Genomic DNA, 22,363 nt, shown 5'->3' with positions numbered 1-22,363 from the left:
TAAAGTTTTCTAGGGAGAAAAGTGCAACTCTTCCTGTGATGATCAGTCTTTGCGTTATTTTTCCAGGTGTGTAAGGTAACTTCAGTGTGAAACACAGAGCTGTAGTAACTGGAGAAAGGCTGCTACCAATGCACCTTGCAAAGTCAAGAGCTCTCAGGGATGGAGTTTAAGACCACATCAACTCAAATGAGCTAGATTAAGATAAAAACATATGGGTCTGATGGAGGATAAGGAGGGTTTTTTTTTCAACAAAATTCTAGTCTTTTTCATGATGGTATGTTCATTTACCTACACCTTTCAATCTATTTGAAATTGGCAACCCATGCTGAGTGCTACATTTGATGTATATTCAACTAATTTTAAATAGTAACCGTCTTGTGACAAAATCAGATTACAGAACTGATCTTTGTGCCAGTTTTATTGCCCTTAGCCCACATCATAACACAGACACTCAAGGTTAACAAATTGAGGAAAGTAAAAAAAAAAAAAAAAGCTTGTATTCTTTCAGTTAATGACAAGAAATTACTTTAAGAACCTGAAACCTGCTAATTCTGAAATCTTTTAAGAAGTAATAGAAGGTACAGTCAATACTACCTAGGAACTAGAGATAATACTTCCTTTTAAAAATTTCCTTTTAGGGCAATACAGTGTTCTGGTGTTTTTTTCTGTGTAGACATTGCACTGAAGATATTTTTTATTTATTAACTATCATGAATATTTCACATGATGGATTTTCCACATGTTTTTACTAAACTGTAATTTCTATCCAAAAGCAGCCTGATGCAAATTAAGAATTTAAACAAACAAAATTTAGAAAACAATAAATTACATTTCTCTTTTTTCACAATATAATGTTAATGTCAATATAAATATTAAGATAATGTTTTTATAATTGCTTACACCTGTATTTGCTTTCATTCTCTAATGAAAATAAACCTTATTTAGTATAAAGATTACAGTCAGTTTCAAATCAGCAAATAATGAGAATTAACCCTTTTCTAAGAAAAAAAATCCCAACAATATGGGACTAAAATTGGCTAAAGTCACTGGTCAGTCTGAGGAAATGACCTAAAAAGGAGATTATTTACTTTAGAGTAGTTTAGTTATTTCAGTTCTCTGTATTTAAGTATATAGATCTGCAGTCCTTGTAGCTGTGAAAAAAGATACATAATTTGATCAGAGATTACCCAGAGGTGTAGCTAGTCTAATGCAGAGGTCTGTTAGGGGCAAAGTCCCCTGCTGATCTGAGCAGGGCAGTGGAGATTCCCTGCTCCAGTGTGCCTGACTGACAGTAGGCGAGCAGAGGTCCCACGTGCAGCAAGGGTGCAGTGGGGCTGCCCCACAAGCTAACCAGCTCCATTGGGTGCTCAGTAATATGGGGCTCTTCCTTCTGTCTTGCAGTTATTCCCAGAGAGACCTGATTTGCTGCTCTGCCTCTCTGGGAAGAGATGGGGAACCCTCATCACTGCCATTGTTTTTGGAGAAGCAAGTGCTATGGTGTAAAAATTAAAACCTGTATCACAGTGTGTTAGAGCCCAGATTTGGTTAGTCTAGTCTGGGTCAACACAATTCTTAACTGCATTTTAAGTAGCAGACTGAGCTCTTTTAAGTGGATCAGATAGGTTACAGGTTATAATGGTCACTGTCTGCTTGGTTGTCTGCTTCATTAGTTCCATACATTTTTGTTAAACCTTGATTTTGTCTAGTTAAATGTGAAGAAGAGACTGGTCAACTGGCATGACATGGTAGAATTAGTTTGTATGTGCAGGTGCTTTTTTGGAGAGGTGATCACTTAACACTAGCATATGTTAGATGGTTGGCTTCTATAGTGTAGTTCTGAGTTTTTAATTTGTGAACATAAAATGCGTACACTAATGCCCTGAGTCATCTAACCCTTAATCATCCTTTAGGCAAATCCATCGACTACTCTGCAAAGCGTGGTCAGTGGTTAACACAACACATGAATCAATATCCCTGTATTGTGTTGACTTTATCTTAAGCTACAGCCTTTGCAAAAGATGACAGCAAGGGGCAAGAAGGATCTAAAAAAATCTGTAGTGTTGATATTTCAGAAAAGGAGTCTTGCCTTGTGTTACTTTTCTGACTAACAGAAACCCCACCTAAGTCACCGCAACTGGTTGTTGTGAAGACTACAAATTAGAGAAATTATGGAAATAATGCAACTCTTTCTGGCAAATTCTTATGTTTGTCACAAAAATAATTTGGCTGAACTAATTGGCTTGATTTAGAATTCAGGTGCTTTGGGCCTTGTAAGTAATACTCATTTGGCTTGAATAGAAGATACTGGAGAAGATAAATTAGTCAGTCATTACTTGCATAACAAATGATCATCAAATTAAAGATGATGTCTTAAAGTTCCTCTATTTTTCTTCTGTGTGCATATTTAGCACACCAGATGGTCAATGCAGTCATAATAAACTGGTGGGAATATTTAATTAATGTGTTCCCAGGACATTAAATGTAGGGTATTATTCTTTGGCTGATGATCAGAGTAAATATTTTGTAATAAGGGAGAGTCCTTGTAGAATATTACTGGTAGTACATTAAAATCACATTTGGGAACAGAAATGTGTTCAAAGCATAACTTCTTCACAAAATTAAGACAACTCAAATACTAATTCCTTTTATAGGTGTTTGGTTTTTTTCTACCGCCAATTCACTATTACTCATTACTACCCAATTATTACAAATAGCATGAGAAATTGTTTTAAAATTGATAGTCATAGAATGGAATGAGTCTAAGTTAAAGTCTGTAGCCATTTAATTGGCAATAGTCACATTTTTACTGAATACTGAAGGGCTCAGATGGAACACTGGAAAGCACAGTTAAGAACAACATCTCTGTTAAAGCAGTGATGGTTCCCTGGTAGCGAAGGAAGCCTGTTTTGCTCTTGTTGGGAGTTAATTCTGCTCCCTCTGTGAAATCTCAGGGGACTGAAAACATCTTTCCATAGTCTGAAAATCCCTCCACCCCCAAGTATGCAAATGTCTACTAGCCCAGCAGTGATACTCCCCTGTCAATATCCTAATTATCTTTTCACCCTAACCAGTTTTATAATATCATTACTTTCTTTACTCCCATAGAGCAACTTATTTTTTTCCCCTCTGAAAGTGATATTAGTAGGATGAAAACAAGGATAAACTTAGCCCATTAAAATAGGCTAGTTAATAACTGGAGAGGGGAAGATCAACTAAAAATCTGAAATACATACTATTAGTGGGCAACTGAATTGAAAAGAAAATTACCTTACTGCGTGCATTTATCTTGGAACTGGATAGGTCATGCTCTCTAGCCACGGTTTTCTTTTGAAGAGTCCTCTCACCTTACAGGCAGAGAACATCATTATCTACTTGCAAGAAGGCTGAGAAGCTAATTCTGAAGGACACTTAATTTTACAGGGGCATTAGAAGTAAGTCGTCTTTTCTCTGAACCTCTCCTGACAGAATTAGTGTGTGGTTTTGAAAGAGTAACAGGACCTGCCATTTGACACTATCCCATTTCACTATGGGAAAAGCAAAAATTTGGATAGGAGGTGTTGGGGTGAATAGTTAATGTCTCTTGATTTCTAGACACACACATCTATATATTCACAAACAGAAACATAATTGTCCACACAGAGCTGTGTTAGGCCTGTACTATTGTTAAGTTTGTACAGTTAAGCACACAAATCTGGAAGGCTCAGAACTTTAAGGAGTTTAGATATCCAAGGTACCAATTTCTTTGAGAGATGGCATGTAAATAGGATAGCACTGAATTTTAGTCTGCCCTCTTTGGTTAGACTGGATTTTGTTAGGACTGTGTCAAACTGCATGTAGCCAAACTGATTGTTCAGAAAGCTTTTGTGCCAGTGACCTACTGCAGAAATAAAATCCTATGTAGTAGAATCCGATTAACAGAAAACTGGGAACTAGTAAATCCCTCTAGAAAGCAGAAGACTTGTAAGTATTATCAGTAAACGACCCCTTTGCAAATTAGCAGTGGAAAAATTGTTTTAGCTATTACTGCATAGGAATAAACAAAGCAAGTTCAAAACTAACAGCAAACCCCTAGTGCTATAGAGCTCCTTTATTTCCTTAGAGATCCTCCCTGCCTCAAAGCTTTCGGATGCATCTAAATTCACAGATGAACACTCTCAGCACCAGGGACAACGTGAGAGTGGTTTGTTTCTACAGTTACTGTTAGGTCCAGGATCTTCACTGACATCCATAGTCAATAAAATAGTGTATGAATTTGCATTTGTAGCTAATTTTAGTAATTATTTTAGAGTTAAATCTCAAGAGTACAGGGATATGGAAGTGTTCTGATTTATTTTACAATTAAATAAAGGGGAGTTTTGTGTTTTGTTCTGTTTTGTTTTTAAATGCCTTTGGAACCACAGACTGTCAAACCCCACTTAAGCAGTGAAGCCCAAATGGGTAGGTGCCTTTTGAAGGGGTCCAAATGGAAGAACAGTGCCTTAACTATACCTAAGTTTGGTTACAACAGTAAATATTTACTATATAAATATGGTACCTGGACAGTAAAAATATAAAGAGGAAGAGAGGCAATGCAATTTTATGTTTTATTTGAACAACAGGGAAAGGGTTCGAGGAAAGAGGAAACTGGGATTCATAGAAAATTGCCTCCTTCATTTCACTTTTATAGGGATCATTAGTCAAATCTGCTGCATTGATGCACTTTCACTGCCCCTTCTCCTGAGCTTTGCCAGCTGATACCAGCTAAAGCTGTCTGATGTAATTCACACTTTTCCTCATGCTGTAATCTTTAACTGTGTGTTTCTCACTATTTAAGTCTGAGGGGTAGAAAATAACTCCTGCTATTAGAAATGGGTTGTGAGCTTTTATTTGGAGGCAGTAGCTGAAGAAGAGGGGAGCAAAAGGATGGCACAGAAGAGGCCTGCGCTGCTTCGTCACAGGCTTTCTGTGCCACTGAGCAAGTCACTTAATCTCCCTGTACCTGTTTCCCAGCCATATGCAGGGATAATAGCTTTTCCTTAGCTTATTGCAGTGTTGTTAGGATAAAGACTTTGAAGGTATTAGGTCCTATAGCTGGAGGCTTTAAAAAGCACTTTGGATGGTTAAAACAAGTTGCTGAAAGCAGCTATTGAGGTCCTAATGTAAACTGTAACAAAGTCACAGTGGTCGCCTGGCATCCTCCCGGTATTCGCATTGTGCATCTCCCTTCCCTAACCTAACACAAAGAAATTTCTCCTACGTAGCTCACACATGTGAACAAAAATGTAAGTATGTGTCAGGCAGCTCCCCAAAACGTTAGGTACACAGTCATCCTTAACGTTCTTTCATGTGCTGAAATGGAAAACAGTAACACTGGATATCTCCAATACTCTCTTAATTAGAGTTGCAGCTCCCTTTAACCATTAGAGCTAAGTAGTAAATTGCTTCCAAAATATTGAGGTGAGATGAGAAATCTCTCGGTCATGATTTTGACCTACCAGTTTCAGGCCCAGCAAGTAACCAGAAGAACTGAGGATGCCTGAATCAGCTGAGCATTTTACTAAATCACTGGGAGAGTCCCCAAATGTTTCTTCCTAGGTGGCTGCATACATACACAGATCCAGCACCTGCTTTCAATCAGTCAGATTGCTCATGTGCTAAATGAAGCAAAATCTGGCATGGTGGGGAGCGAGGATGAAACTACTGTTATATAAAGAATGACCAAGGTGCCAAGGGTCTAAGCATGTGGTACAGTTGTCCTGAAGTAAGTGTACTTGTCACTCTCCCAGAATGTACCCCAGTGCTCTGCACAAAGTGGTTGCCATTTGAGAATATTTGCTAGGGATTTATACCTTTTTTTTTTACCAACAATAACAGAGCTTTGTTCCCCCTTCAAAATTTATTTGACCTATTCTTGGGAGTGAAGATTCTCAGCATCAATGGTAACTTTTTCCTTTTCCTTTTCCTAAAAAAAGAAAATAGTACACAAGTCTAATGGCTTGGGGCCCAATGACAGAGCTTTCGTATGGATTTTGCATTCTTTTGTAGCTCCCGAAAATCATGCCAGGCCACAGGAAACTGGACTTCAAGGGTGTGATGCTCCATATATTTCAAAAGAAAGCCTCTCTAACATAGTGCTAATGTTTTGCATAAATTTCTTAGGATAATGCTTCTGAGAAATTATAAGCTGGTATGACACAGTACAGAGGCAATAACAGAGTAATTATGTAAATGTAGGTTGGACATTCATTCTAGCATTTTTGCACTAAAATATCCTAGAGAATATTGGTGCTTTCCAGTGGTGTAGGCCTTCAATCCCCTTCTTTACTAGGTTCAAAGACAAACTCTTAACGGACGCCTTGTGGGACTGGAACCACATTAGCTCACAGAGGTACTGCCTTCTGCTGCTGCCTGGCCAGGATGCTTTCTACAGAGCTCAAACACTGGTAGGGCTGAGCCAGGAGCATGGAGACATCTCTGTCCTGTTCTGAACTACCTTGGGAGGCCAGGAGGAGGAGAGATGATGCAGGTATCTTTGTGCTTGTTTTGTCTATTTTGGATATTACATGCTGCCTAATGACAAGAGAGGGCTCATGGCTTGTTGACCTGCAAGAGCTGCTGGTGGCATTAAAGCCCTGTGCTTAAGGACTGACTTCCTAGAGCCTGTCCGGGCACCTGTGCTGTGCCTTCTGTAGCAGGTGCTGCACCTCTTCTGGTGAGCACTCTGCTGCTTCTGGCAGCTCATGGCTCTGACCGCTGAGGCCGTAAGTGAGGCAGCTGCTGTTACTGTGTAAGGAGAGCACAACTCCAGAGACAAAAGGGTTGGAAACAGTAGCTCTGCGCTGCAGGCAGCACCCAGCTCTGGTTGCTCTTGTATTAGATTTTATGTAATTAATGAAGATAGGTATGTTAATTACAAGCTTGCTGTACCTTAGCATAAAGATTGCCATCTCTCTTTGGTAGTTACAGTAACTCCTGCTGGATGGTCAGGGCAGCTGTAAAAATACCCGTTATTCCCATCCATTCCTCCCTTACACAGGAAGCAGAGAAGCCCCAGGAAATACAGTTGAAACCAAATCAGACGGCAGCAAGGATGCTGGAAGAGAACAAATTGGGAAGTGTCTACTTTACGCCAAGTCATTTTAAGGACAGCTTGAGACGTGCAAAAAAAGGTGAAAATTACTGTGCAGAAAAGGTATATGGCAGAGCACTGAACTTGTGAGTTATCACGTAGCTTTGACCAAGTACACCACTGTACTTATAAGCTATGCTTAGTAGCAAAAATACATGGCCAGGAAAAACACTTCTTACACACTGCTTATGTAGCTCTGGGTTGCTAACAGTACATAGCTCAAGAGGGCAGCTCTGTTAATGTTTGTAGTAGGGAACAGTGTGTCACAATGTTTCCATAGAAAAAATTCTGCTTGGGTTGATTGGAAAAAAGCCTGTTTACTTCCTTGACTGCAAAGAAATTTTACAATTTCAATTTTAGCTCTTGTTGTTGTATAAGAAACTCCCTTTGAAGTTGTTAATGGTCTGGGGAGATCTTGTTTTGTGTTATTTGAGTCTGATATATATTATAGTCAGATTTTGATCCTTTGTGACAACAGCGTAAACTCAGAATAAATCCTGTTGGGATCCTGGCCCATGGCCCTTCAATGGAGTAATTCCGTTGCAGGTGGCAGCAGCATCTGGTCTTTTATGTTTTTAATAGTGGCTGTGAGGTCTTCAAAGGATGACCAATTTGTCTGTGGCTCAAGTTCTTTTCTTTCAACTAAAGCTTGATAATGACGTTCTCACCCACAGTTAAAAAACAAGAAGTGTAAGATACAGCGGTGCTGTGGTTCTGCAAACAGCTGCTCCATCACTGGGACTCTGTGAGAGTCAGCGTTATCTGTAGGGATCTCAGCCCACAGGCAATACTGTCAAACTGAATTTTGCAGCTTAAGGTACTTTTGGGGAACTAACTTTAGTGGCCCTAGGCACTTTGACATTGTATTAATGAGGCTTTAATTCCAGCAGCATTAATGAGACCTCAGAATGTAAAAGGGAATGATTCACAGAAAAACACTGTGTTCCCTCATTCTGCCACTGTGGGAAGGCATTGGCAATGCATGAGTGGGATTTGTGGTATTTTTCAGTTCACATGCTTAGGGATTTCCTCTGCAGCTTCAGGAAGGGCTTTATTTCACTGCAGGAAGAAGTGACAGGGGTCCCTTGAAAGGAAAGGTAAGGTTTCACAGGTTCAAGTGTGGGTGTGAAGAACGACTGGCTAAGGTTGAAGGACTTTGTTCAGGCTGGCAGGATGACTTTTCTGCACAAGCTCGTGGACTGAGACAGATGGATCTCATGGTGGATTTTAAGGGACTTCTGTTTTGTCTTACAGCAAGCTGGGGAAAGCCAGTGTTGATGCTTAAGAAAAGAGCTGATGCGCAGGAGATCAGGGCTCTGTTCACAGCATTGCTGCAAATATTCATTCAGGGTCTGTGGCAGATGTTCAAGCCTGGCCAGCTGCTCTGGTGGGACATTTGGTGACCACCGTTGGGGTGGTTAAACATTGCTGAATGCCTGAGATGACTAACCCCATGCTATGTGCAATTCTTACCCCCACTTCCTTCTCCATTTCTTTCTCCTCTCCTTTTGTTTATCTTTACTTGGTTAGCTTCCAGCCAAACACTGAGGAGCAGGGGAGAATGTCACTCAGCACACTGAGGAGGAAGGCAGGGTCGCAGCCCTGGCTCCTATGGCATCAACACAAAATACCCAGAGTGGAGTCTGTTTCCTTAGTGGGACGTAAGCTCTGCCCTGCTAGTCAGTCCTGTAATCGGTTTGGCCATTGGCCTAACTTAGGGTAGATAATCGAATTGCTTGCTGTTTAAAAAGACGGAAAGGGAGGGGAAGAGTTTGCTATGGTCCTATCAAGAAATAGCGTGAAAACTAATTACAGCATGGGAGGGAATGGGACACTAGCGTTGTACTCCAGGAATGGAAAATGTGAGCTGAGACAATGGAAAACTCCTTTTAAGAGATAGGTACTTTTGACTTGCTCCAGAAAAGGGGTAGTGAACAAGCAAAGATGGTTTCAGTCAATTTTTATGTTCTCTGGTTTTGATCTAGGTCTGCTCCAGCTCCTACCCAAGGTCCCACCAGTGCTGGGGCTGCAGGGCTACCTCCTGCTACCAACGTGTCAAGCAACAAACGGCTGCAGCAGACACAAGCCCGGGTGGATGAGGTAAGTGGCTCCAGGTGATTTGTTGCTCACCACGAGAGTGCTGATGTGGTTGTTGTTTTTTTTTTCTTTAAGATGGTTTCCTCTCTAGTGATCCAGCAACTCCTGCTTATCTGAAGGCAGTGGACCTAGGTGTCACAGGGGAGAATGAGAGAGAGAAGAGCAGTTCAGATTGCTTAAAAAAAATCACCTCCAGAACTGCACCACCACATTAGGAAATGAAGTTTATCAAAGGATTGCATTTATGAGGAAGCAGAGAATACAAGAGAGATTCTGAGTATGAACATCCTTGTACCAGTAACACTTCCGCAGAATAAATGTGGGCATTGGTGCCAATTCAGGAATTCATCCCAGTCAGTCAGGTTAGGAGGAAATGTCATAGTGGAACCAGCTCTTTGAACGTGATCCTGCATTCCTAAAGGTTAGATGCTAAGCTCACAGGCTGTTTCACAGGGACAGACCATCAGCTTCTCATAGATAGTTTCAAGCCATGAGTTTTGTACAGCTCAGGGCTGTGTTCATTAGCCACAGCTCTATTGATTAATCATCGCAATTTATCCCCAAAGAAAGGCACTCACACATGATATCATAACAGCATCTTCAACAAATTCCCACTCCTTGTGTTGGTCTTGGGGGATCACATGCCTGTTCCAGCTTGGATCCTTAAATTCATGTAGCATACAGACTATCCTGCCACCTTGGCTGTAATGCCAGTGTCCATGTAACTGGGGTGTTAATGGCAATAAGTGAGTATACCACCACTTATGGGTGTAGGCCCTGAGTGTAGCAGCAGTACAGTAGCAGCTGTAGCATCCTTGCACACCTGCTGTGTGCTGTGTACTAAGTATAGAATTTTGCTAAACCCCTACAAAGACTTAAGTAACTAGTTGCCTACTGTCTATGGGGAAGTGGCCAGGGCTTGTGTGATTCTTTAATGCCAATTCAATAAAATACACGTTAGAAAATAGCAATTTACATGCATAAAGGCCTCTATTTTCAAAAGCTCCAGGTATGCTTTAAAAATAGTAGACAAGACCTCACAACATCCAACTCAAATGCATTTCTTAAGATGAGTTAAATACACCTGTCAAATTGAGCTTTGTCTTTTTGAGAACTTTTTCTTTGCTGAAGGTCTGAAACAGGGTCTTTCTGGCCTCCCCATTGCTGATACTCAGAGCTGATCACAAGAACATCCTCTGGCTGCAGAAATTTCAAGGCCAGCTTCTCTCATTATCACCAATTTTCACATCACGCTAACTTCATTGACATTAGTGGAGTGTGTCTTGCAGTGGGGAAAGGAATATTACATTTTAGCTTTTGTCTTGGGTCAGAATAATGAAACAAACTTCTTCTCCTGAACATATTACATCATGATGGTGCTGTAATTGTTTATGTGAGCTACAGCAAAAGTAATTGTCCCTAGAACATAAAAAATAATTGCTAGTTATTGTCTAAAATGAGTGATGCAGGTCAGAAACATAGGGCTCTTCAAGCAGATCAATGGAGATGGCTCCAGTGAGGCTAGTGAATCCCAGCTTTGTGTTTAAGATACTCTGTATTCTGAGACTTTTCACTCAAGCCCATGCAAGTTTGTCTTCTTGTGAAGCATGATGGTGTAATTTTGGCAGGAATTCTTACCTAATATGAGTAGCTCTGGAATTTGAGGATTATGCAGGTGGTAATCAGGATCCAAATTTTTTTCGCCTCCCGTTTGGGAGGGAGGCTGAGGCTGGTATGGGTTTTGAGTGCATAGGACATGGTCAGCAGATCCTTGTTTAATAGGGAAATCACAGTACGAGAATAGACGAGGGAGGAAAGTGCCACTGGGCTTTCAGTACTCTGAAGTCACCAGGGTGAAACTGGCTTATAGCACCTAAGGAGCTGAATTGTTAAGCATTGCTTTGACCTTCTTCCCAGATCCTTCCTGGTTGGGTTTTTTTCATGTCTTGTGGGAAAGTAATCTGTAGGTGGCACCAAACACCACAGCACAGCACGACACTCCTATGGCTCTTCTGCCCCAAGTGCTGTTCTGCACAGCACTTCAGACCCAAACCCGAAACTCAGCAACGCGATCACGACTTTGCTCAAGAGAAAATTTTTGGTCTTAGCAAAATGACTGACATTTTTAATGCTATATCAATGCTGATATAGTGTTTCAGCTATATGCATGTTGGGTTTCCCCCTCTGATTTCTCTAGGCATCCTAGAACTTATTTTCCAAGGCCCAGATCTTGATGTTAGTCTAGACAAATGTTTCTTTATTTGACAGAAATGCAGTCTTATCTGGACAAGTGTTCACTGCAGTCAGGTTAAATTCAATAAATAGTTCTGGGCAAAAAAAAAAGAGAGAATGCGTAGAAAATGTTACAGTATTTTGTTTCAGCTTTTTCTAATAGTTTAAAATTTTCACAATGAAACATTGTACCAAGACAAAATTCAGCTAAATACTAGCTGAGAAATTAAAACAATTTTTTTTTTATTTGATATGAACTTAAATGCTTGGAAGGTTTTGGTTTGAAAAAGCAAGTAAGAAAATTTAATTTGACCAAAACATTTGATTTTGTTTTAGGTTTGGTAGACAAGTGGAACTAATGTTTCGAGTTTTGGAACAGCATTTAACCCGATGCCAGTCCTTTCAAAGACTCTTTCACTACCAGTTTCATCTCACTGTATTTAAATAATGTATTTTTTTTAATAACTCTGGGTTTTTGCAGGTAATAGTTAAATTATATTAAATACAAACAACATGGCCTTCCTTATTACAGGGTATGAGAAGTAACAGACCAGCAACCATATTCACTGCTAGAATAAGTGGACACAACTTTACTGAGATTGGTATACTGTCTAACATTTATATTACTGATGAATTTGTATAGGATTTCTATTTAGAGTTATTGGCTTGCTAGAAGAGGATTTTCGTCTAACTCAGTGTATAAAATATATACATGAAAGGGCCTTATCAACTATGTACTGAGTGTGCACACTTTTTTCGCTGAGGCTGTGCAAAGAGGTGGCATGAGCTCCCTGATATACTTCAGGCTGAATTTTCTCAGGTAAAATTTTCTCCTCCTCCACTTTCAAGGAGGACTTCAAATTATGGCTGGGAAGTCATCTTGTCCGAGAAAGATCTGCAGAATGAGTAAATTCGTTGGTCAGGAAATGCATACAGTTCCCTTTAGAGTGGCTTTTATCTAGCCAATTTCTCTAGTTCAGGTAAGGAAGTTAAATTAAATGTGTAAGGAAAACAATGGCTTGGTCTTAGCGATGACTGGACAAATGTCAGCCAAAATGTAGTATAGAGGTACTGGTCTCCATCAGGTTTTTGTATCTGTAGCAAAGTAGCTAGTTGTAGGCTAAAAGAAATGAAAAGCTTTAATGAAACTACTTACGCTATTTCATAATGTCCCTTTATTTTTTACCTTTAAGGGCATCTGAGCACAGTATAGCTATGTTCATCTGTATTCTCACTGTGTCTGTTTCCATAGGCATGGCTTTTGAGGCACTGTCCAGGTAATTGCCATCACATACCATAATGGCAAACGGCTGGTTTCAGTATGGTATGTGATATTCCAGAGTGTGAACATATGGGTGACCTTCAGCTTTACTGTGTGTGGAATCTAATGTGAAGCTGTGCCTTTGCAGGTGGTAGACATCATGAGAATGAATGTGGACAAGGTGCTAGAAAGAGACCAGAAGCTATCAGAGCTTGACAACCGGGCAGATGCATTGCAAGCAGGTGCCTCACAGTTTGAAACCAGTGCAGCCAAACTGAAGAGAAAATACTGGTGGAAAAATTGCAAGGTAAGGAATATAAATTCTTGTTAAGAATCACTTCATAGCAGACATTAGTTTCACTTGCACTTAATGGGACTTTGCTTGCAGGATGGCATCTCTAAGTGGTCTCAAGGGGAGAAAGAGATGCCTTGCCCTCTACGCTCAAGGATAATAACTCAGGCAACTTTGCTCCTTACCAGAACCTATTCTTTAGATAATTTCTCCAGTATATAAAATGTAGATACAAATTATGATGCTTCAGTCAGTGCCTGCAGATAGGGATGCGAGAGCATTCCATGTTAATTCATGTCAGTTCCCTGTGTGAATCACAAAACCTGAACAGGTGTAGTGAATTCTAGTAGTGGGAGAAAAGAAGTTTTTTCCTTGTGGGAGATCATCAGCCTCTTGATCTTGCTTTAGGATGGTAAACTACCAAAAAAATACTTGGTTCCACAAACCACTATGAGAACTGAGGAAATGACAGTCTCTTTAAAAGAGGGGCAGATTAAGGTAGAGGAGGACTTTAATCGACCAGCTCTTCCTCTGCTGTCTTCAAAGTCTCATCCTTTCCCATGAGCAGAGGGAACCTCACTCTCCTTTTCTTTTTCAGATCTCTTCCAGGATTTGTGTTTTCTGGACCCAGAAACTTCAGCTCCTTTTATTCATATAAGACCCCATATCCTTGCTTCTTTCTACTCATGCACCACCAACATGAACACTATGCCAAAAGTTCAGCTTCATTTCCATTTCTCTTCAATACCATCTTTGCTGCTGACCATTCATGTCCACCCAAATAAAACCACCTGTTCCCAAAGGAGAATCCCACATGTATGTCTCACCAGTCTGTTGCCTGCTTTTTCTCTTCAGTCCACAGTGCTATGAAATGTAAAGCAAGGCAAAATATTCTGGCAAAACTACACGTACAACACTCCAGAAATAAGTGGATCTAGGTTAGAAACTGAACTGAGCAGTTCCTCTGGGCCTCTTCTAGCTGTTGCCCTGTTGCTTTGCCTGACAATGCAAGCTCTAGACACAGATTTTGAGTTAGGTTCACCCATGCTGACTGCAGTCACCACAATGACCTACACTACACTAGACCTTCAAACCTACCCTCATTCTCCTTTCCTCCTTGTCGCTTCCTGCTTTACCCTGACAAACAGAATCCCCCTGTCCTTTCTCTGGCTCCCAGACTCTGGAAGGAGGGGGGAAAATAAATAAATCTCCTGCAAGCCAATGGCTGGCTCTGTCCTCCAGACATATGTTGGGAGGAATGAAGCCCTTGATTTGACATGTCCGTGCTTGTTGTTTTTCAGTCTTTCCGTTTTCACTAGGCTACTGATGGGAACTGGACTGCAGCATCTCTGGTGACCTCATTAGCATTCAGCAAGTCGCATGTGGGGGCCTCTACCCCACACAACTCAGTGCTGGTATGGTCTGTGCACAGCTGGCTCTGATGTATCTGTTCCTGTAGGAGCAGACTTCAACTTTGCAATGAGCTATTTCCTAGCTAACACACTGGAAACCCTGCTGGCTAGCATGGTCTACCTCTCTCAACAGCACAAGTACACAAAGCCAGCACAAATACCTGCTAGGCATTAGGCACCTCCAGCTGACTCTTTCCTGACTATGGGAATGTGATGAAAAGTGATCAAGTCACTCTGGTTTAAGTGGTACATGGCGATGTGTGAATCCAGCCACTTAAATCACCTCTGGAGTTGTTTTATTTCAGAAGAGGCTATGTTCATTGCTAGTGGTCAGCTGTTCCTAATATTGACACTAAATCTGGGGCCTTAACAACTCTGTTGCAGTGAGTCTTTGCACGAATTAAAAGTGCAGGGAATGAGCCATTAAGTAAAAGCAAAAAACCTGAGGGGTTAATGTCTTTCATGTGAAAACCTGACTTTCTCTTTTTTTTCCTCATAATTTTCTTTTTATAGATGATGATCATCCTTGGTGTAGTATGCGCAGTCATTCTCATTATAATTATAAGTGAGTAATTAATTTTCTCTTTCATTTATGATGTTGATAGCTCTGTGACTTACGAAGTGCTGATATATTAACAAACAAACAAAAATGGATATAAAATTATTTAAACTGATTAATTTGTGAAATTCCCCTTCTAGTGTCATGCTGTTATAGTGAGAATTACTGCAAACTCTCCAGACACTTATATAGGTAGAATTTGTTGACATTTTAATGACATTAGCATGTTGCATAACTTTCCCTAGGATTAAAGATTCTCCCTTTTCATGTTTATAGAATTTTTTGTGCAGTCTCAGGTATCTTCCTTTCATTATAACCAGTGCCACAGTCCTGGTGTTTTCTAGTGAGAACAGTAATGCTTGAATTACCTCAAGCCTATAAAAAGAGAGTGAAGGTCCACAGGCAAACAGGCATCTGATGCATTTTTTAAAAGCATGTAGGTACCTAGTTCCCACCAAATCAGCTGGAATTTGAGATGTTGGTGCTTCTGAAAATCCCTTTACATCTTGAATACCTGAATATTGTTAAAACATTGCCCAAAGTCTTAATGATTTCTTGTCTTGAAAGATCATCTCATTCCACACGTTTGTTACAGGAGAGATAACATATCAATGAATAATAGGAGTCATGCTGGTTGGGAGCCAGGAATCTTGTAATGACAGGAACTGAACATTTTATTTATGTAACCCCTGTGTTAGCAACAGCCGTTATGTGACATAACTGTAATATGGCATTAACTCCTAAAAGGGAGATTTCTTGAGTTAGACAATCCAGGTAGTAACCCAGAAGAGATTCACCAGGAGGCTAGACTGTGGCTGTGAATTAATTCCTAGCTCTCAAATTACATGCCTTGTATTCTGCATGTTTCCATTTTCCTCTGTTGCTTCTGCAAAGAAGGCTTACAGAATCACCTGTAAACATGACTAAATGGATTGAGACACATGTGGCAGTTTATTAGTCTTATCAATGCTGGCACCAGAGTGACCCAGAATAATTGTAGCGTTTCATAACACTGATACAGCAAGAATGGGAAATGGCTAGATATTAATTAACTATATTAACTGGGTACTCAAGGCAACTGGCTTCAAGGGAAAGATGGGCCTTTGTTCTGCAGTCTAGTGCAGCAACCTGGGAAGGCGGATGTGCAGCCATTGAAGTGATTGCTGTGTATATATGCATCAATGAGCATTATGTGTATCTTAACAAGAAAGTAAAAAGCAGATGAGATAGCTCATAATTTCTCATTAGAAGTTGAGGCTGAAATTATATATAAGTAATAACATATATATATAAGTAATAACATTGTTTCCCTCCTGGTTTTAAATGTTGGATGTCTGTCCTGGTAAGTTTAGAAATAGACATAGCAGGTTTGACATGGCTTGGGTTGGGTTTAGGCTATTTAATCACACACTTGAGTGTCACATCATCAAACCCAGGTTATGGCTTACCATAGTGAGATCTAGTGCAAGTCTAGTGAGATTTAAATGTACTTAAGCTCTGGATCTTAAATTATTTTTTCAGTCTATTTGATCCTTCTGTAACAGTGCCTAAAGGTTGCAGCTTCAGGAAGGACCCTCTGTATTGAACTCGATGTATTTATTTACAGTAGCTCTCAAGTACATGTTTAAATACTCTTGACATCAAGCATCCAAGTGCTGTCACAGACAAGGCCTGCCTGACTTCTCCAGTCACTGATTTGAATGGGAGCAAGATCATACCTTCCATGCAGGGCTGGCTATAGATGCAGATAAATTGGGCAGTTCCTCACAGCAGCAAGTTACCATGGGTGGTGAAATAGCCCAAGCCAGGGTCCCTACTATTGTGGTAGTGGGGCCCTGCAAAAGCAGGCTGGATCCCTTCTGAAGGAAGAGTTATAACATCTGGGACTGCAGGTGTTGCTGGAGCTGGGGATTGCGGCTAACAGCACCATCAGTCCTTGCCCTTTCTATCTTTTGAGCCACAGTCTCCCCTGCTTTCCACTCCAGTTCCCCCTCCAAACTCCTTTTGACACAGGAGGAGCATCCCCATTCCAGCTAGGAAGGCATACTGTGTTCAAGACACGTCATGCTCTTTCAGCAAAGATGTGTTAAAGGTGTTTGCCATTCTCTTAGAGCACATGCTTCTGTGAGATAAAGCTTAACAGTAACTCTAATAACTGTTGGTTTATGTCTTTTTTATTTTTTTTCCCCTTCTGCTTCCTTTCCCAGTTTATTTCTCCACTTGAAAAAGCAAAGAAGGAAGACTTGGCACAACTTTGTTCATATCAACCAATGGTATCAGTGTTCCTTTGTTGAACTCCGCTTTTTAATTCCCGGTGTCTTGGGATTTTTGCTTGTAATAACCCATAAGCATTCGGTGTGGTGTGTTTTGGAATTCTGTTGTTTCCACAAGAAACTGTACCAGCTAAATACTGCCAAGTAGTTCCATACACTGTCTTATCACTGTGTGTTAAAATGTGTATGCATTGACCTTCAGAAACTGTAGTATATGAAAAGCATCCTAAGCATCTCGGGATCAGAGAATGCAGCTATGGGGAAGCTCCTGCTTAAAGGGACACTGTCAGGTGGATTGGACCCAAACCTAAGGTTGCAGCAAACATTAGAGCCAAAATTCTCAATCTGAGCACCTAAAGTTGGATGGCAAAATCCACTATCATCAGATGTATCTTTTTGAGGTAGTACCAGCTACTCCCATTGAAAAGAGTGGCACCTACAAGTATTCATGTAAGACATCTTATTTTCAACCTAGCCAACAAAACACAGATTTTTGAGATTAGTTGTAGTATCCAAATCTAAAAACATTGTCTGCAGGAAATAAATAGGACTGGATTATCATCTTCTATGGATTTAATTTTTTCCTTATGGGGTGTTCTGTACAAGCAGGATGACCTCAATATGAAAGCCAGAAAGAAAACTGTATGAAAACTAAAAGCATTAGCTAGCACAATCTTGAAAAAGCCAAGTGAAATGCAAAAATTGTAATACAGGCACCATAAATGACCAAGATACAGACTCTTGCTAAAAACTCAAGGCACTGTTTGTCAGACTTCATGGGACTCTCTTGAATGCCAATCCCCAACACTTATGGTCCTAACTTAAAGCACATGAACAACTTCGGTGATGTCTGTGGCTTGCCAGCACAGTTGTAGGAAGCAACCTCTGCAGCATTTTGCAGAAATGGTCCCTACTGTGAGGACTGTTCAAAAATCAGGAGAAGAAGGTATGGGTAAATAGAGGGAACAGTGGAGAGAGGCTGAGGAAGGGAAGGGTGCCTAGCAAAGCTTTCTTGGAGAAGAGGAAGGCAGAGAAACATTGTTCCAAAGTGGTGGTGTTAATGGGCTTTTTAAAAATTTAATTTGCGTGTGTGTATATAGTTCATAAACTATAGTGTCGTCTTTGTAAAGTGCTCAGCTGAGATATTTTTCATACTCACTTTAACATTTGATGTAATTAAGAGAAATGATACATTGCAGTTTGAGAGAAAGTTCTTGTATGCCGTTGTTGTAGGGTTTCTCCCAAATGTTGAATTCCTTGTTTTTTCTTTTTTTAAACACTGAATAGTTTAATCATAATTAACCAAAATAAAAATGAATTATCAAATTTTGAGCCAGGAAATTCTGAATGGGTCTTTTTAGGATAACTCCTTCTGAATTTCTAAGAAGCATTTGTAGAATTAAAAAAAAAAAAACAACTTTTTTTTTGTCTGCATTTTAATTAGGGAATACAAGTGGTGATAATAGTGGTGTAAATATTCCCACTGTGGAGCATCTTTCTTGACATGGTCCTATATTAAAAAAAATAGAGACCCAGACCAGTTTACTGCAGTGGGTGTATATACAAATTGTGCTTAAGTAGAATTTTGCAGACAGAATAAGCAATGATCAGTTGAAAGGTTCCAGCTGCATTCCCCCCCCCCCCTATATATTTATTACTTCATATTTATATGTACTGTTTCATATCAATAAGTAGTAGGTGGCCACAGTCTTAATGAAACTTAACTTTCAGAGTTACTAATGTGCTACTGGACTCCCTGGTATGCCCTGTTCACTTCAATCCTTCAGCTGAGTGAGTACATAAAAAATTCTAAAATCCTTATGGGCCAGAAAGAAAACTCTGCTGTCATAAAGGACATTGACTCCATGAGGTGCCACAACTGAATGCTACATATAATTGAGCCTTCACTGGAAAAGGAATAAGCCATCCAACTTCAGGACCCCTTTTAAACTACTAAGATATTTGGCTAGCTGATTTGAAAGAGTTATCTCCTAAGAGTGAGACCCTGCCACCCATACCCATGTTGAGCATGGCTTGATCCTCACAGGGCTTCTCTACAGGAATGCTGAAAAGGCTCATGAGATGAAGATATAGCTTTCACCGGAGATGGTACCATCAGTAAGGTTATATGCTGATACGGATCCTTAAAGTAGATGGTGCCTTCTCCTATGAGTCTGAACTGACTGCTTAGCTGATACAGCTGCAAATACGCATCAAGGAGTTTGAATCCTCTAGCTACAAAGATGCAAAGTTTCCAAATGAAACTGCTATAAGAATGCAAAGCCTACATCCTCCTAGCTAACATATTTCAAGCAAGTTAATAATCAAAGTAGGAGCTTTAGGGGAGAGTGGAGAAAAGAAACTGCTGGTTGTGGAATGTGTACTCATTCTCCCTCAAAACAGTAACTAATGGGGATGACTGCTAAATGTTGGTGAGAATTTGCAAGGAGTAGTTTAGTCAAGAGACCTAGCCTCTGGTGGGTTGTAAAATGTTTGTGAAGAGACAATTTCCTCCTGTGTGCTAATGAAATATGCTAAATTAATGTGTTTAACTCTTTAAAGTTGTTTGCATATAGTGTGCTCGTGAATGTTTGATGTTTGCTAGTTGTGCTGCGCTGGTTGGTTGCAATCAGTAAGATAAGCCACTTAACATTTCTAATTCAGCCCAGGAAGCATGTCCTTCCCTGATGCACAGAGCCAGAGTCGAACTGCTCCTGCAGAGGGTTAATTCTTCTGCAAGGAGAATAATGGTAATATAGGACTGTTCGGGGTCATAGATTGTGCAACACCATCACATATATGTAGACCAGTACAGAGGACAATCTATATAAACACAGTTGGAGATCTTACTTGTGTTGAAGCCAGGACTGATTGATTTCCACTCACTGCCTCTACATTTAAAATGTTCATGCAGTTACAACTGCCTACTTGTAATAGTAAATTTCCCATGAGAAGATTAACTCATTCTTGTTTAGTCAGCACTGATTAGAATGTCAGTTACTGGGTAGAATTTCAACTACTACTCTTCATCACTAACTACTGCCTAGGCTTTTACCTTGGGCTGGTAAAAAGGCACAAAAGGGCTTCCTTTTACCCACTCCCCAGCAAACCCTTGGGACTGCAAGGCTGATTGCTTTCTGACTGCCGTCTTGGGGACTGAACTGAAGTCTTCTCTGGCTGGCTGCAAGGATTTTGATAGCTTTAGTCAGAGTTAGATGTTGTTTGAGACTTGCGTATTCTATCCTTATGAGAAGCACTTGCTCTTCCTCTGATTTCTGGGCTACAGCTGAACAGCTAGGGTGATATGCCATTCAGAAACAGCATAGCTGAAGTGGGGTGGTTAGGAGCTGGTCTGTGCTTGTACCACAGCTGCTGTTTGGCTTGCCAATGAGGGCACATCAGCTTCTGAGTTTGAAGAAGTGTTATTTGCATCCACAATCCACAGGCTAGTAAGGTTCTGCTTGGGCATTACGCCTTCTTCCTTCTAATTCGTCTCACCTTGCAATAACATAAATGTGTCTCTAAGCCTAAAAGAATTGGTATACGGAACTTGCAGGAGCAAGTAGTGTGGAAGCCCAAACGGGGCACTTGACCCGATTTTCACTTGACAACTTTATGTAACAGCACAGTCAATCCAACATAGTCCAACATAATCCAATATTATTAGAAGGAGGAGGGGAGAATCTGATAAAGATTCTGAATGTAGCCTAGGGTCTGTAAGACAAGAAGTGATTTAGAAATGTAATCAGTTTGATTTTTAAAGCTGGCACTTTAATTCTATTGGAACCTGCATAAGGTCAGCCCTGGGAACAGTTCAGGCAAGTAAAATACTTGGCTTTTTTCTTTTTAAATGGTGACCTGCAATAAGTGACTTAAACACTCACAGTGACTGAAGAACAGGACAGTATTAACTGTGCAAGGAATCAATTAGAACAGCCACAATCTGCCATGTTTTTGTCCAGTAGCAAGACCTTTTGAAATTCTCCTATGTCTGTGTCTCATTTCTGTCACTGCTCCTCTGACAGGGCTTCACATAACTTTAACATTATGAACAGCTGAGCTACTTCTTGTCTGAATACAGTGGATTTTAGCTCTTAAGAGCAAGCTCATGACTTGACATCTGTGTTAGAATGTACCTGTAAAATGGTGATGTCTGCTTCTCAGAAGTGCATCTACCATGAGAGACTCAAACTTCAGGAACTTTTAGAAGCTCAGATGTTACTCAACTCTTTTTCATGCTTTTACAGAGTTTTTCTCTATTCCATGGGAGGTTATCCACCCAGTGGGAGTATGTATAATCTGTTATTTTTTTATGACAGTGCCTTGATCACACGTGTTGGTGCTAGGCCTTCACAAAGAAACTAGAGAGCACTTGGATGTGATCCAGGATTTAGATCTCAACCCTGCTTCTCCTGCCCTTTAAACAGGGAAGAGGGCTAAACCAGTAGCCACATAAGGCACTGGGCTCACTCCCAGTGTACACAGTGAGTATTGGAGAAAGGCCTCGAAGAGACCAAAGTCTCTTTGGTTTGGATTCATGTCCCGACCTGAACTTTAGACCCAGAACAGATCGTAACCTTTGGGCTCCCTGTGTAGTCAGAATAGTGAGATGCTCTTCCAGCCAGTTCTTCCTCTCACCTGATTTAGGTCCCTCTTGCTAGACAAGACACATTTGAGCATGTGTTTCTTCATGCAGGAGAAAGCACAAGCACCTTCAAATTACCTTCTTTAAAAGCAAAACCAAAAAGGCTGAAGAATGTAGTTTGAAAAAAATGAATTGTATCTAGAGAAATGATTGGCTGAAGATTTCTCAGATGGTGACATTATTTTCAGGAGGGATACTAGATCAGGATGTATGAAACAATCAAACCAGAACCTCACATCAGTTGTTCTTGCTTCATCTGGTCTCCTTCAGAAATACTTCTCCATTCCACTTCAACAAAGGACTTCATTTTCCTCTTCAGCTAATTTCCCTCCCTTATTTCATTAATGTATGTCTCCATTGATGTGCTCAGTAGCTTTTTTTCTCCATTGAGAACCAGAAGACTGTCTGCCTTTAAACACATGCATAAAAAGAGATGTGAGCCACCCAAGGAGTTTACTTTTCTTCCTGATGCACTGACATTTAA

The 22,363-nt window shown here is 40.4% G+C and overlaps 1 protein-coding gene across 1 annotated transcript; it reads left to right on the top strand.

Annotated features, from left to right (window-relative positions):
• Positions 1–6,943: 6,943 nt before the first annotated feature.
• LOC104320655 (vesicle-associated membrane protein 2) lies at positions 6,944–18,575 on the top strand. The gene is given in 6 exon segments (XM_009922976.2): positions 6,944–7,141; positions 7,143–7,171; positions 9,094–9,208; positions 12,847–13,005; positions 14,916–14,967; positions 17,169–18,575. Coding segments are annotated over 6 exon segments (555 nt in total). The 5' UTR covers positions 6,944–6,958; the 3' UTR covers positions 17,186–18,575.
• Positions 18,576–22,363: the final 3,788 nt, after the last annotated feature.

Source organism: Haliaeetus albicilla, chromosome 9 (assembly GCF_947461875.1).
Source record: "Haliaeetus albicilla chromosome 9, bHalAlb1.1, whole genome shotgun sequence".
Taxonomy (NCBI): domain Eukaryota; kingdom Metazoa; phylum Chordata; class Aves; order Accipitriformes; family Accipitridae; genus Haliaeetus; species Haliaeetus albicilla.
The sequence above is the reverse complement of the archived record's forward strand: the minus strand, read 5'-3'. Positions and strand labels throughout refer to the sequence as shown.